General features: G+C 56.2%; 1 protein-coding gene across 1 annotated transcript; it reads right to left on the bottom strand.

The window, feature by feature from the left end:
• Positions 1 to 809: 809 nt before the first annotated feature.
• Positions 810 to 13,871, bottom strand: BCAN (brevican; the record flags this gene model as incomplete). The annotated part of the gene is made up of 13 exons (XM_082614724.1): positions 810 to 917; positions 1,243 to 1,433; positions 1,900 to 2,044; positions 2,421 to 2,503; positions 3,117 to 3,275; positions 4,006 to 4,113; positions 7,600 to 8,259; positions 8,824 to 9,057; positions 11,031 to 11,324; positions 11,803 to 11,930; positions 12,218 to 12,392; positions 12,696 to 13,070; positions 13,781 to 13,871. 13 exons carry the CDS (start codon positions 13,869 to 13,871, stop codon positions 810 to 812), a joined length of 2,751 nt encoding a protein of 916 aa, XP_082470850.1.
• Positions 13,872 to 14,855: the final 984 nt, after the last annotated feature.

The raw sequence follows: 14,855 nt of genomic DNA, 5'->3' as shown, positions 1-14,855 counted from the left end.
CTTCTTCTGCTGAAAGTAAGCCTTCTTGAAGCCTAACCCTCTGCGTTCCCTTCACCTTCACACCCCCTGGGAGAATCCCCCTCTGGAACCTCGGAATGGGGACACCAAAGCACCCACCTCTCTGCCTTCCTCTCTGGGCTCTCAGCCCCTCTTCCTTCCCAGACTGAACTTCTCCAGGTCTGCTTGACTGGACACTCTGGGCACTCCAGCTTCTTCTAAATATCCTTATGCTGTTCCCCAACCCCCGTGGGCGTATTCATTCCAAAAATACTTACTGGGCAGCTATTCTGTGCCAGGCACTCTTATATCAGGCACTGACATCTTGAGGACTTCTCTGACCTTCAGAAGCTCATAAACACAGAAGGTCTATTTATCCTGTGAGGCCCGGCCCAACTCCACTTTTCTCTCTCACACACACAGAGGCATCAAACTTGTTTGGGCTCAAATGCAGCTTTATTTCCTGCTGGTTTTACAGGTACTCCATCCTGCGAACCCATTCTCTTGGAAAACTGAGAATGAGTGGGCACAGTGCCCCCCAGGGGAATGGAGAGGACAGAATGGCTGGCAAGGAGAGGGCAGTTGAGGCACTTAGGGACCTACTCAAGGCCCTGAGGGAAAAACCTGATGCCCAGGATAGGGGTGAGAGAGCCTAAGGCAGGGTTGGAGCTACCCAGGTATTTCACAGAAGCCCCTCCAGGCACTATCACCTGGACTTCAGCTCCACCCCTCTCTTGTCACTCCCTGTGATGGGAAAAGCATGGGTTCGAGGGAGGGTTGGGGGCAGAGCACAGTGCTGGGGGCCTTGACTCTTAGGGACCTGGAGCGGGATTGGGAGGGGGTGTCAACCGTGCCTTCCAGCTCCCCAGGAGCCTCCTCTGATGTCCTTCTGGGGCTTTTATTGGGCGCAGAGCTCGAGCCTGGGAAAGACACACACACTCACCCTCCACCCTTGGGCTCCTCCTCCTCTCTCTTCTCAGAGCCTGCCCTCTGGTGTTCTTGCTCCTTGACCTCTGACCTCATCAAAACACTTTCCCTGGCTCAGCCCTTAAGAGCCGAGTGTGGCTGCATATTCTCAGAGAGCAGCACTGAAGGGGACCCCGGAGCATTCAGCCCACCTCCTCTTTGCCCCAGAGAGGGGTAATGATAACTCCAAGATTACACAGCCAGTGATGGACAGAGCTAGGACTGGAGCCCAGGGTTGTGTTGGCTAGTGCCCCCCACCTGCCTCCTCCTGGCACTCACAGGCCTGCGGGGCACACAGGAGATCTGGGGGGGCTCCCAGCGACCATTCTCCTGGCAGCGGATCAGTGGTAGGTTGCGCTGGGCCAGCCCCTCCTGGCACCGGTAACGAAGCACTGTGTCTACTTCATAGCGCAGCCGTGGACGGCCAAATACTCGAGCCAGGGGCAGCTCTGGTGGGGGGCCACAGGACACTGCAGGGGGGACACAGTCAGGAACTGGGAGCCGGGCTCTGCGGGTAACAGTTCCCAGAATTGGGATGAAGGAGGAGAGGAGTAGGCCATAACCTGACACACAAAAAGAGTAGGGGTTCCAGGGACTTCCCTGGTGGCGCAGTGGTTGGGACTCCGAGCTCCCAATGCAGGGAGCCCAGGTTCAATCCCTGGTCAGGGAACTAGATCCCATATGCATGCTGCAACTAAGAGATCGCATGCCACAACTAAGGAGCCCACCGGCCGCAACTAAGACCTGGTGCAACCAAATAAATAAATAAAAAAGAGTAGGGGTTCCAAATGGACCTGTCAATTTGTTATCCCACCCATGCCCACGGCCCAGGACACATTTCTGATTTCTCTGTGTAGCTTTGCACCCTCCTTCGGCACACACATCAGCTCCAGGATTCTCTAGCCCCCACCCCTCCTCCCCCTCACCCGCCCTCACCCAGCCCCATCTTGCAGGTGTAGGACAGGTGGTAGTTGCACGGCACATCACTCCATTGTCCCTGATCGTGCCACACCATAACCACGCAGTTCTCTCCGGACAGGAAGTAGCTGTCTGGCTGCCCAGGGTTCCAGTTCTCATAGAGCTGGGAGGGTGGGGGGAGGATGGAGGAGGTGGTGAGGAGCTCCAGCCCCAGGAGGCCTGGAATGGTGGCCTGGGAGGAATGGAACTGGAGGACCTGAGGAGAAGGGGGTGGGGGAGGGGCACCAGGAGAGGGAAGGCTAGAGGGATGGGGAGTAGGGGACCCAGAGGAGAAAGAAGATGTCAGGGGCTTTGGGGGGAAGGATAATGGGAACCAGAAGAGAAGAGAAGGGGACACAAGGAATGGAGGAGGGCCAGGAAGAGGGAAAGGTAAGGGGCCAGTAAAAGGAGAGGGAGGGATGGGGGTTATTGGGGGTAGAGGGCAGAAATGCTTCGAAGAAGCGACCTAGACAGCGTGAGGGGCGGCCGGAACCTCTCACCAGGGAGACGCCATCTGACCACAGGAAATCGCCTTCGATGGTCCTGTCATTGAGCCCGATCCACTGGTACTCCCGGTATCGATCTGGGGAAGAACCGCAGGGGAGACGAAGGTGTGCAGTGAGCTTCGCTGCCAGCAGATGGCGGCCATTCCCTGTCATCGGGCTGTCTGTGGGTGCTCGCGGGGGGAAGTCCTTCCCGCAACCCCAAATCCACGCTTCCCGGTATCCTTATCCCTCCAACATCTGCACAAGGGCGGGATGGAAGGCAGGGGCGTGGGGGGTGAGGGAAGAAGAAAAATATCACCAGGGCTAGAAAAGGGAAACTCTGGAAAAAATAAAAACTTTCAGCAAGGTCAGAGTCGGGGAGAGTAGACGGAGGCAGGAGAGCCAGGGAGGTGGGGAGCGACTAAAGATAAGCCCCCAAGCAACCGCCAGGCTGATGCAGGATTATTTCCTGCGCGAATCTCAGCCTTCCCCTGCCTGAAGCCCCACTACCCACGTGTGGAGTGGGAAGGAGGGAGAGAGGAAAGAAAAGTGAATGAATGAATGAATGAGGTAAACCAAGTAATGAATACTTCAATTAATGTATAAGGGAGTTAATTAGCACACTCATTAATTGATTGATTGATTGATGAGTGAGTGTGTGAGTGAGAGAACAGGTGACGAGGGTCGCCTCCCGCCTTGTCCCCAGCCCACTGTTGATGAAGTCCTGTTCCTCTGGCGTGCTGATGCTGGCCAGGTGCGCGCCGTACATCCGGCACTTGTTCTCCGCCTCCTCCCAGCTCCTTCGTGTGGAAAAGTGCTTGTAGCAGGCGCCCTGGAAGGCGTCCCAGCCGGGGCTGCAGAAGCGGAGGCCTAGGACACAGAAGGGCAGGCAGCTTAGGCGGGAGGACCCCGAAACTCTGAGAGGCTGGGTCCCCAGACAGGGACTGGGCTCCTCCCACCACCTCAGACCGAGGGGGCGGGACTAAGTGTAGGAGGGCGGTGCCAAAGAGAGAGTAGAGAAGTAGCGGCTAGGAGCTGGAAGGGCCCTGGTTGGAGGCGGGGGGGAGGGGGGGGGTCTTTTTTTTTTTTTTTTTTTTTTTTTTTTTTTTTGCGGTACGCGGGCCTCTCACTGCTGTGGCCTCTCCCGTTGCGGAGCACAGGCTCCGGACGCGCAGGCTCATCGGCCATGGCTCACGGGCCCAGCCGCTCCGCGGTATGTGGGATTTTCCCGGACCGGGGCACGAACCCGTGTCCCCTGCATCGGCAGGCGGACTCTCAAGCACTGCGCCACCAGGGAAGCCCGAGAGTCATTTTTGATTCCACTTAACAGATGAGGAAATTGAGGGGAGGGCTCAGAGAAGTTATGTGATTTGTCTGAAATGGGGATTCTTTTCCCGTGCTTCCACTGCAGGAGGCCCAGGTTCAGTCCCTGGTCAGGGAACTAAGATCCCACAAGCTGCGGGGTGCATCCAACAACAAATGGAAATTCATTAATGGCAAGGCCAAAACCAGTGTCCCGTCCCACCCCCCTGGAACTAGCGCGTTGTGGCAGGGTCTAGGCTTCAGCTCTCCCCCCACCACAGCCCCTCAGCACACTCACCAACATCGCACAGGTCCCCCCCATAGCCAGGCAAACATAGGCAGCGGACCCCCTCCTCCTCCTCCAAGCACGTCCCACCATTGTGGCAGGGGCTGGGGACACAGTAACCTGAGAGGGAGAGAGGTGTGAGGTGGGGGGCCAGGGGAGCACAGCTCTGCAGCACAGGGTTCAGGGGTCCCAACCCTGACCCCCTTGTCCTGGGGGCTATCACAGCACCCTAAATGTTCTCCCTGGAGCCTGCCTCTGGTCACAGCCCAGACCTGAGTTCTGGGTTTTTCCCCTCCTCACTGTCCCCCACTTCAGCACTGGCTCAGCCCAGTGCTCGTCATTGTCATGCCCACCAGTGTGGGCCACGTCTAACAGGGGCCGAGAGGAGTGTCCAGGAAGGCCTTCAGGGTTTAACCCCACTAAAGGGAAAGATACTGGGCTGTCAGTCACGCGTCCTGGACTCTTACCTAGCTCCTGGATCTGCCGGGTACATTGAGCCAGTCACTTTACCTCTCTAGGCCTAGAGTTTAGTCTACCACCCCTTGTCATTGTGCCAGGTCCTAGCACAGTTCTGTGTAGTCTAGGTGGGCTGGGTGGAACTGAAGGAGAGGAGAGTCACCATAGCAACAGTGAGGTATGGCCTGTCATTTACTGCTTCTGGGACCTGATACTGGGGTGGTCTAGGAGGGAGCTAACCATTCCTCCTGCTGTCCACTGGGCAGAGCCAGGCCCAGAAGCTCTTAGTGAAGATCCAATGCACTTCTCTCACTCTATGCCCTACTCCCTCGCCCCCCCTAACCCTTCCCAGGAATGGAGCTGCAGCAGCTCCCACTGTCCTGTAGCACTGGCTCCACACACTCTGTCAACAGCATCCAACCTCTTTGCCTCCCCTTCTTATCTCCCAGGACTCTCCCCCCATTACCAGGCTCCCCTTTCCCCCTCCACTTGGGGCCTCCTGCAGGTTCTCCAGCCTAGAAACCCCTTCAGTCCATTTTGTTCCTTCCTTCTGGCCCCCTCTCCTCCAGGCAGTCTTCTTGGACTAACACACTACTCTGAAGGCCTGCAATCTGTTGTCTAGATCCAGCTCCGTCTGGCTAGGCCATCTGCCTTCTCTTCTGGACTCTCTCTCATGATCTTGGGTGGCTGCCCTTAGACTGGGCCTAGGTGCTGAAGGGGCTGTCAGATTCTACTCCTTTCTGATCCAGATGACCCGGAGATGATGGCCCCACAGACTGACAGAGCAGGTCAGGGTTCTCGGCCCAGCACTGGGCAGGACCCCTCAGACCAAGCCATCCACTCCTAGCAGCCAAGGCCCATGCCCCCAGTGCTTTACTCTGGCCCAAGATCCCACTGCCTGGTGGGGATCAGAGCAGAGGTGGGGGGAGGAGAAGCTGGAGGTGATTCAAAGAATCTTGCTGGGATGACCTAGCTGTTTTGGGTAAAATGAATCAGCTGTTCCAACACCACTCCCCCTGTCATCACCCCCTCTGCCAATAGTTTCTTTCAAGCTGGTACTTCTACCTCCTAGGGCAAAGCAAGGAGAGGAAGTGTTTTATTTAACCCTTTAAGGACCAGGTCCTATGGAGGGTAGGAGTCCTGAACCCCCTTCCATTCCTCACACTTTCCTGCTCCTCCCGTGATCCTCTCTGTCCAACCCCCTAACCCTGGGGGCCAAAGACTCTCAAACTTGGGCCCTGGGGCCATACCCAAGCCATAGGTCCCTCCCCCTGGCTGTGGGTGGCAGAACCTGAACCAGGATGGTGGGGGGCGGGTGTTGGCGGTGAAGGAACTCCTCTTGAGGCTTTCTGTTCTTCCACCTCCCCCCTTTTGGATCAAATACTATACACAATCAGAAAGTTCTTCCTTCCTTACTGCTGCAGTAGCAGGCTGGAGGACCTCTCACTCATCCCCCAGGTGGGGTAACTAAGACACCGCAGATACTTCCAATGGTGTCCCTCTCCCACCAAAGCCCCTCCTCACCCCACAGCACTGAACTCTTGCAAGGCCAGCTGGGCAGGGAGCCAGTAGTTGAAATGAGTGAGCCTAGGTGTGATGCAGAGCCCCCTAGCCCACCCTGGGCCATCTAGGAGAATGGCCCTGGGACTAGGAGGGTCCCAGCCTTCTCCAGAGATCTCCATTTGGAAGCTCAACCTTCACTGAATAGATAGGGCTTCTTTCTCTCAGACCCCAGAACCTAACTCCCCATTCCCCCTCCCTCCACATTCTCCATCCTCCCCTCCTGATTTGTTTCTTCTCCAGCAATAGGAACCTTGAGATCCTTTGGGTTCAGGAAGGGTGAAATAGTGGGTGAGGGTGGTCATTAGTGCAGGAGTTAGTGGAGGAGGGGGAAGCCACGGGCAGTGGGATGAAAGCGAGATACCATTCCCCTGCTGATATGTGGGGGAGGGGAACAGGGCCTTGGGGCACCTGGACACCAGGGAATGGCCTTCATGCTAAGAGGGGCTTTCTCTGTCAGTCCTCTGTATGTATGGCTCTAGATGGGAGCCATCAAGATGGATCAGAAATGAATACAAAGGGACACGTGTACACACGCACGCACACACACGCACACACACACACACACACACTCTGGCCTGCAGAGGTTTCTCTCCATCAGGAGCGAGGGACTACAACTCCCAGCACTCCCGCAGACTGACAGACAAAGACTTCTCTGGGGTAAAGTGTACAGTCAGATTTGGGATCTCAGCAGTCAGGAAGGAAGGTGGAGACAGGCCTGAGGAGAGGACAAGGGAACAGCAGGGGCTGTTAGACTGCTAGGACAGGAAAGGGTGCAGGCTGAAGATGGAAAAGGAAGAGGCACAAAGACACACAAAGACCCAGGGGGAGAAAGAGAGACACAGAGAGAGAGATGGCACCAAAAGAACCATCAAAGAGGTACCCAGGACACAACTCCATGGAATGAAAGGGGCAAACAGCTGGGGGTGGAGACAGAGGGTGCCAGAGTTTTGGTTATAAAGCGGTTTAATAGAGATTTATTTCCAAGGCTTGTTTCCATGAAACAGTCGAAAAAAGTACTTCACAGAAGTAGTTGCTTAAGGCTCTGTGGGGATAGGGCTCTCCTGGACCCCAAAGGTTGAGGGGTGGGCATGGGATCCCGGGCTTCCCTGATATCAGTGGGAGGCAGCTGAAGGGAGGTGGCACACAGGAGGGGGAGGGAGCAGTGGAGGATGGGCCTGGGCCTTGAAGAACTCAAAAGGCAATGAGGGCACCCACTGAACAAGGCAGGAGGGTCCTCTGTGGGGCCAGTGAGATGTGAGTCACAGGTAGAGAGCCGAGGGTAGGAAAAAGTTCCAGGTGTTTGGTGGTAGGGTTGGGGGTCACAGTGTGGATTTCAGAAACAGGGATAGGGTCACAGGGTGGGAGTCATGGAGTTGGGGGTTACAGGGTGAGGACTCAGAGAGCTGGAATGGAAGTCACAAGGTGGGGTATCCAAGATTGGAAGCCCACAAGTAGAGGTGGGTAGGCAAAGGACAAGAGAGTCTGGGGCAATGGTGGGTTAAAGGACTATAGGCCAGGTGATCCAGAGCTGCAGGGGGAGAAAGAGGAGGAGGATAAAGAGGGAGGCTGAGCCTTGGGCAAAGTTACCTGATGAGGGGGCCACGGCCACTCCACCACGGCTGGCACTGTCAGTGGGCAGCACCGGCTGGGCATGCACTGAAGTCCCTGCTGGGACAGTTCTTCCAGAATTCTCTTCAGAAGGGGTCTCCAGATCCCTGGTACCCTCAGGGACCCGTGTGGCTGGAAGCAGGGAAGGGGCATCCTCGGAGCTCCCTGTCTCCTCACTCTCTCCTCGAGGGACCCCAGACAGCTCAGGACCCCCAGTCTCCTCCCCTATCTCTCTGGCCCCAACCGGAGTGGAAGATGATGGGGATGCCAGGTTCCCCTCCCTGGGAGTGGGCAGGGTCTCAGTGGGTGGTCCAAGGACCGTTGGAGGCCTGGGAACCTCTGGCTCTCCATAGGGAGGTGGTGATGCATCAGGCTGCAGGACTGCCCTCACTGGTGGGGATGCCTGGGAGAGTGGCTCCTCTGGAGCCAGCTCAGTGGGGAGAGGGGCCTCTGGGTCCAGGCTGCTGAGCTCACTAGGCCAGGCCCACAGGGCCTCGTCCTCCACCTCCTCCTCTTCTTCTTCTTCCTCTTCTTTCTCTTCTTTCTCTTCTTCATCCTTGTATGTCTCTTCTTCCTCCAACACCTTGCCTTCCTCTTCTGAGGACCCCAGGGGAGGTACAATGGATTGGGTTTCAAATTCTAGGCAAAGCACAGATGATTCAGCACCAGGGACAGCACCCACCAGAGGACAGGAAGAAGGAAGGGGAAGGGGAGAAAGGCGGGGCTGAGGAGGGTGAGCCCTCGGGGAGAGGGAAGAGCCTGCCCTGGGGAGGAACTGCCTTTGCTCCACACCAGAAGAATTTCAACTGGAGCTGCAATAGTGAGGCAACACTTGAGAAGGCTCTATGAGCTGTCATTAGCCCAGGAAAACCTGGTGGTTGCATCTCCCTCTCCCAGTCTGTTAAAATTCTCTGTTTATTTTGGGTAGGTGAGGGGGAGGAGAGACCAAAGAAAGGAGATCCCTCCTTCCCAGAGGGCAGCTCCTTAGTCCAAGCATCTCCAGACCCAGCTATGTGGGAGTGGGATTTGCTGGAAAGGCAAAGGTTGGGAGAGGAACAGGAGAGGCGCCTTGCACGACTGTGCTGCTGAGAGAGGACAGGGTAGAATCATGGCAGCGACAGCCCCGGCCTCAGCCTGGGCTTGCCCCATCCACCCCAACTTCTAACAGGTGCGGACATCCCCAGGATAAGAGATTTAAGTTACCTAGGAGGGTCCTAGGGGCCTCTGCTGGGTCTTCTGGAGAGGAGCTTCCACCTGCTCCGTCCTCCATAATGGGAATGGAGTAGATGGCTCCCCGGGACTCGCTCTCCACAGCTTCCTGAGGCAGCTGCAGTTCCTCCAGGGTCTCTGTCACTGTGACAATGGCGTCCAGTGCATCAGAGGCCAGGTCAGAGGCTGGGTTGGAGGCCTCAGGGATGGCAGAGGGCTGGGTAGAGTCTGTGGCAGGAGGAAAGTGCCAGTGGGAGGTTAAGGAGGTGCCTCTGCCCTCACAGGCCTGCATGTGAGGGTTCTGGGTTAGACTCAGAGACCATGGAATTCTCTTAATTCTCTCTCATCTTCCCTACGGAGCACCCATGGGGCCCAGGGAGCACCCCGGGGCTTCATCACTCATTCCTCAAGCATTAATCAAGTGCCTGCTATGTGTCATGACGAGCATTCTCCTGGGCACTGAGGATACAGTGCAGCGCAAAACAGCAAGCTTCCTGCCCTCAAGGGAATTTATATTCTAGATACAGACAAACAAATAAGCATATAATGTTACCATATAAAGAACAATTAAGTTTAGTAAGGAGATGGGAAGTACTACTTTAGATAGAACGGTAAAGGAAGGCTCAAGAGAGAGGTCATCCCTTGAGTAAGGAGACGGAGGCAGAAGGATGGACAGAATGGCCTCAGCACCTTGGGACCCTGGTTTTAGGGTAAGGTGTGAGGGATCCCAGTCATCCTAAGACTCTAGAAATGGAAGGGGACAGGCTGCCATCACCACAGGAGAGCTGAAGGGTAGAGTACAGGAAGGACAGTCAACCATCACTACCTGATGATCTCGGTGTTGGGGCAAAAGGGCAAGTGGCCACCCCATCCTTCCAGGATCTGCTCTCTTCAAATAACCAGAGTTTTAGAATGAGTTACCTTGTCCCAGGGGAAGGGAACCAAGAGCAGAAAACCAGTGAAGCAAAGGTGGAACTGGGCTAAGAAAAGCCCTGAGGGCCACCTGTGTTCAGCCAGACAAGACAGGACAGCACATCCTGCCTTTGTCACCTGCTTCAGTGAGCCTTTCTCACACCAGACAAGCAAACCTGTGCCCTTGCCTGCCTCTGCCCTCCACCTGCTCCCAGCCATAGTCATCCTCTTCCTTCCCCTCTTCTCCTGATTCAGTTCCTCCTTCAATTTCTTTCCAGAACAGTGCTTGGGACATAATTATAATCAGTGCTTGAAGTGTTAGCTACTATTATTATAATTATCATCATCATCATCATCTGTGTTCAAGTAAGTCTTTCCAGATGGACCTGTCTTCCTGTGGACTTCCCTTCCCCATCCCTCCCAGCCTCAGGCCAAAGCCATCTGGAGATCTGTCCCAGGGGAAGTAATACTTTTCTCTCAGTCTTTCCTTGCTCTGGGAGTGAAGCATTTCGTCTTTGGTCAGACTGGGGGCTCCCGTGGCAGAAACTGTGTCTTCCTCCTTCAGACTAAGGGCTCCTAGAAGGCTGTGTCTTCTCTTTCCATTTCTGCCTCCAGCCCTTGTACCAGTACTGCAGGCTCACAGTTGGGGCAGGGACTCCAGTACTCCATGGCAATGCCTCCCTGATTGTCAGTCATCCTTGGCCTGGGCCCTGTGCCTCTGCGGGTCGCAGGCACTGCCTCCCCTCCAGCTCCCAATATAAGATGTGGGCAGGAAGCCATCTCTACACTCAGCTGTCTTTAAGGACCTGCTCCCTGTGGGGGGAATTATGTCTGTCCCTCAATATTTGGTGGTAAAAATCTGATACCTTCAAGCTGAAGGTTCTGGAAACCCCTCTGAAGCATATTTAGTTAACTGGAGCAGATCATTCATTGGATTCAGAGAATGTCCGTCATCTCTGGTCTGCTCATGAGCTGACCAGAGATGGAGACATATTTGGCAGCCCAATAAGGGAGAGGCAGCTTTGCAACAGGAAGAGACAAGGCAGGGACTACTGGTGTGGAGGCAGGTGAGGAGATGCAGCGAGGTGAGCCCTCCTTGAGGCCATAAAGACCAAGTCAGAGGGCACAACCAGAATTAGAACCCTAAGTGACAAGCTGAGCACCACCCAAAGCTCCTTGAGGCAAATGGCAAAAACCCAAGAGAAACTGGTCGGGGCTGGGGTAAGAGCGTAGGCCTCGACTCTGTCTCCCTGAGGTTGGTCTCAGCCTCTGCAGGGAGGTGGGCTCACCTCGGAAGCAGTAGACATTGAAGCGGCTGTGCTTGTTGGGGAAGCCGGTCTGGTTGGGGAAGAGGAAGAGAGTCTTGACACCAGGGAGGCCCCCACCACAGCGCTGGCTGGGTGTGACGATGGGGTAGCGCACACTGCCATCAGCCAGCCAGCCTGGGCTGCAGCGGTCCAGGCCACCATCCCAGGCTGCATACAGCTGGCCCGTGGTTGCAATCTTAGCACCCCGTTCCTGGCAGTACGCCCGTGCCTCCTCCAATGTCAGCTTGTCTGGAGGGGCACCCAGGAACAGCTCTCCTGGGGAGAAGAAGAGGCTGGGTTACCAGGAAGGGAGCTCCTTCCACCCTGGGCTCCCACAGAGACTCTGGGCAAGCTTCTCTGGGCCTCAGTCTCCTCATCTGCGACATGCAGTCCATCACACTACTTTATAGGATTGAAGTCTCGATAGAACCTTAGGATGGATAATATTGCTCAAAGGAATCTGGCCCAACTTCCTAATTCTGCCAAGAAGGAAACTGAGGCTCAGGGATACTAAAACGTAGAGAGATGCACAGTAGGTAACAGCAGAGTCAAATTCAGTCTCCTACCTCCTGTCTGAGGCTTTGGCCATGAACTTGTCTCTATGACATTGTTTGGAAGGAGAGACACTGACTGTTTCCTTACAGCTGGCTGCCCACTTAAATACAGGATGATAAAGGACAATAAGGCCCAGGAGGACCTATGGGCAGCACTGGAGAGAGGGATCTTCCCCTGGGAACTCCCTACCCCCACTCACCATTTAGTTCTTCAGCATAACAGTAGACATCATAGAGGTCATCCGGGTCCACCACTCCATAGTTCCGGACCCCAGGGAAGCCATCCATGTCTCCATAACAGGCCTCTCGTGGAGTCTGGATGGGATACCTGGGGAAGGGGTACAAATGCCTTCACCAGGGAGCCATCCCACGGTGACCCTCCTGAATCACATTGCTTTTCAGTGCAGCCGATTGTCCTCCTACAGCTCTGCAGAAATGCACACCCCCCACCAAGGCGGGGTCCTAACCCACCCTCCAAACACCAGCTTCATCCGCCAGAGGCAGGGAGCCCTATATGGGCAGCCTGAGGGAGCAGCGGGCAGCCCCTGGCAGAACCAGAGGCCACAGCCCACCTCAGAAACAGCCAGAAGCTCCTGGGCCCCAGCCCCAGCCCACCTCACGGTCTGGTCGGACAACCAGCCAGCATCACACTGTTCATAGCCCCCAAGATAGGCGGCATAGAGTTGCTCCGGAGTGGCGATTCGGGCTCCGATGCGGGCACAGGCCTCCTGGGCCCCAGTGAAGGAGAAAGCATAGCGGGCAGAGCCCTCCCGGTAGAGAAAGACGACCCCTGAGGGGCAGAGAGGATCCTGAGGCAGGATCACCCAGCACACTGACTTCCCCTTCCCCTCCTTGTCAATCCCCTGTATACAAAGGGTAAAGTCCAAATTGCGCCCACTCTACAGCATGAGGGGCTTCAGTTAGACTGTGGGTAGAATTTCCTCCACCTGAAGAGAGAAAGGAGGTAACAGAGGCCTGTAGCTACCCACTCCTTTTCCAACTCAGCCTGTGCCGTCTAGGTGTTTGCTTCCGCTTCAGACTGTGGGCTCCCCTCCCTCTCTCCGGGAACCTCTCTCCATCTCTGCCCTCTCACCTTTGACCTTGACCTCCACAGCGTCGCTGCTGTCGTCGATGCCCTGCTGGACCTCGCAGCGGTAGATGCCCGAGTCGTTGGGCCGCAGCTCGCTCAGCACCAGGGAGACATCGGTGAGTGACGCTGGGTAGGCAGGCAGTGCCACGCGGAACCGGTAGGCCTCGCTCACCTTGACGCGTAGCCCCCGCGCCACTAGCACCTCGGCCTCCCGGCCGCCGGACAGGAAGGTCCACTTGACCCGGGGGGAGCCCTGCGCGGCCCGGCGGCTTGGCGGAGGCCGCAGGTAGTGAACGTGGCACGGGATGGTGAGGGCGCCGCCCAGCACGCCCTGCAGCGGCGCGTCACCCGCTATGCGCACGCGGAAAGCCCGGTCCTCTGTGGGCGGGCGGGGCCGGCTGGAACTTCGTGCTGTGGATCTGCCGCGACCCGCCCCAGGGTTTCCGAGCCCCGCCCCAGGATCCCGACGCCCCGCCCTAGGATTCCCGGGCCTTGCCCGGGGGTTTTCGTAACCCCGCCCCCAGGAACCTGGACTCGGGCCCGCTGAGTCCTGCAAACCCACCTCTAGGTCCCCCAGGCCCACCCCTCACGGTCTACAGACCGGTCCACAAAGTCTCCCAGTCAAATTCACCCCCAGAGTCTCCCAGTACCACCCCAGGATCCCTGGCCCCCACCCCAGGGTCTTCTAACCTCACCCCCTGGGTCCTGCAGCCTTGTCCTCAAAGTTTCCCAGTCTGTTCCCTTCAGTCACTTTCACGGGTTCTCCCAATTCCACCTCTGTTCTGCCTCCCAGCCCCATTCATCGTGCCCCAAGGGTCAGCCATCCTCCACCCTGGAGACTGGCAGCCATGCACCTAGTGCCCCTCCCCAGCCCTACTCCCAAGATTCCGCCACCCTACCAGCGGCCCACAAATCATCCCTTATTTTCAAGTGTCCCTGCCCTGATCCTCCCCCACAATGCTCCCAATTCTGTCTCCTCCCTGGGTCCCTCAAGGCTGACAGAGGTTGGTTAGGGCTGAACAAGAGGCTCCTTCCTACCACAGGGGAGATGCAGGAGACTGACAGTGACCCTGAGTGAGGCTGCTTACCTGAGCTGTCTCCTTCCAGAGCATCAGCTAAGGCCACAGGGACCCAGGCCAGAGCCAGGGTGGCCAGCAGGGGCAGAGATGGTAGGGCCATGCTGTAGGATGAGGTGGGGGGAATGGAGGAGGAAAGATGGGGTTAGACCTCAGGATGGACTTCTGACTCCCTACCACGTCCACATGGATCACACATATCCTGACTCCAGAAGCCCACTGCCCCCACCTCACTATTAATTAACACTGTTTCTGTCTCCCCCCAAGGGATTCTTATTTATTTATTTATGTTTGGCTGCATTGGGTCTTCGTTGCTGCGCGTGGGCTTTCTCTAGTTGTGGCGAGTGGGGGCTACTCTTGGTTGCAGTGCGCGGGCTTCTCATTGCGGTGGCTTCTCTTGTTGTGGAGCACAGCCTCTAGAGCGCAGGCTCAGTAGTTGTGGCGCACAGGCTTAGTTGCTCCGCAGCATGTGGGATCTCCCCGGACCAGGGCTCGAACCCGTGTCCCCTGCACTGGCAGGAGGATTCTTAACCACTGCGGCCACCAGGGAGGTCCCCCCACCAAGGGATTCTTATTCAGAACCGAGACCTGGGTCCTCCGTCAACTCACTGTGTGACTTAAGGCAAGTTCCTCGCCCTCTTTAAGCCTTTGTTTTCTTACTTGCAAAGGAGCACCATTACTACCACCTCACAGGTTGTCGTGAGGCTATGGGCTTTGAGAGTGCTTTTTATCCTAAAACAAAACAAAAAACAAACAAAAAACCCAGTACAAATGTATAGCACCCTGCGCACAGTAAGAGCTCAATAAATGCTTACAGCATATAGCATGAATTGTGGGTGCTATTATGCTTGAGTCTCCTCTGCTCCTCCCAGTACCAGACTTCTTTGAACCTTCCTCCTTCCACAGTACCCCTCCAAACTTTCCTTCCTGTCCCTTCCTTCCTGAGTACCATACCCACCTAGCCTCCTCTGGGAAGGCTTTCTAGACTAAACCTGGGCAGTGAACAATATCTCTCCAGCCCAACCCCTCATTGACCTCCCCCCACTGCACCATTACTTATAAGGAAACTCTTCTCTTTACCCCCCAG

Source organism: Mesoplodon mirus (assembly GCF_964341445.2).
Source record: "Mesoplodon mirus genome assembly, chromosome: 3".
NCBI lineage: Eukaryota > Metazoa > Chordata > Mammalia > Artiodactyla > Ziphiidae > Mesoplodon > Mesoplodon mirus.
Note: the sequence above shows the minus strand (reverse complement) of the source record. Positions and strands in the feature narration are given on the sequence as shown.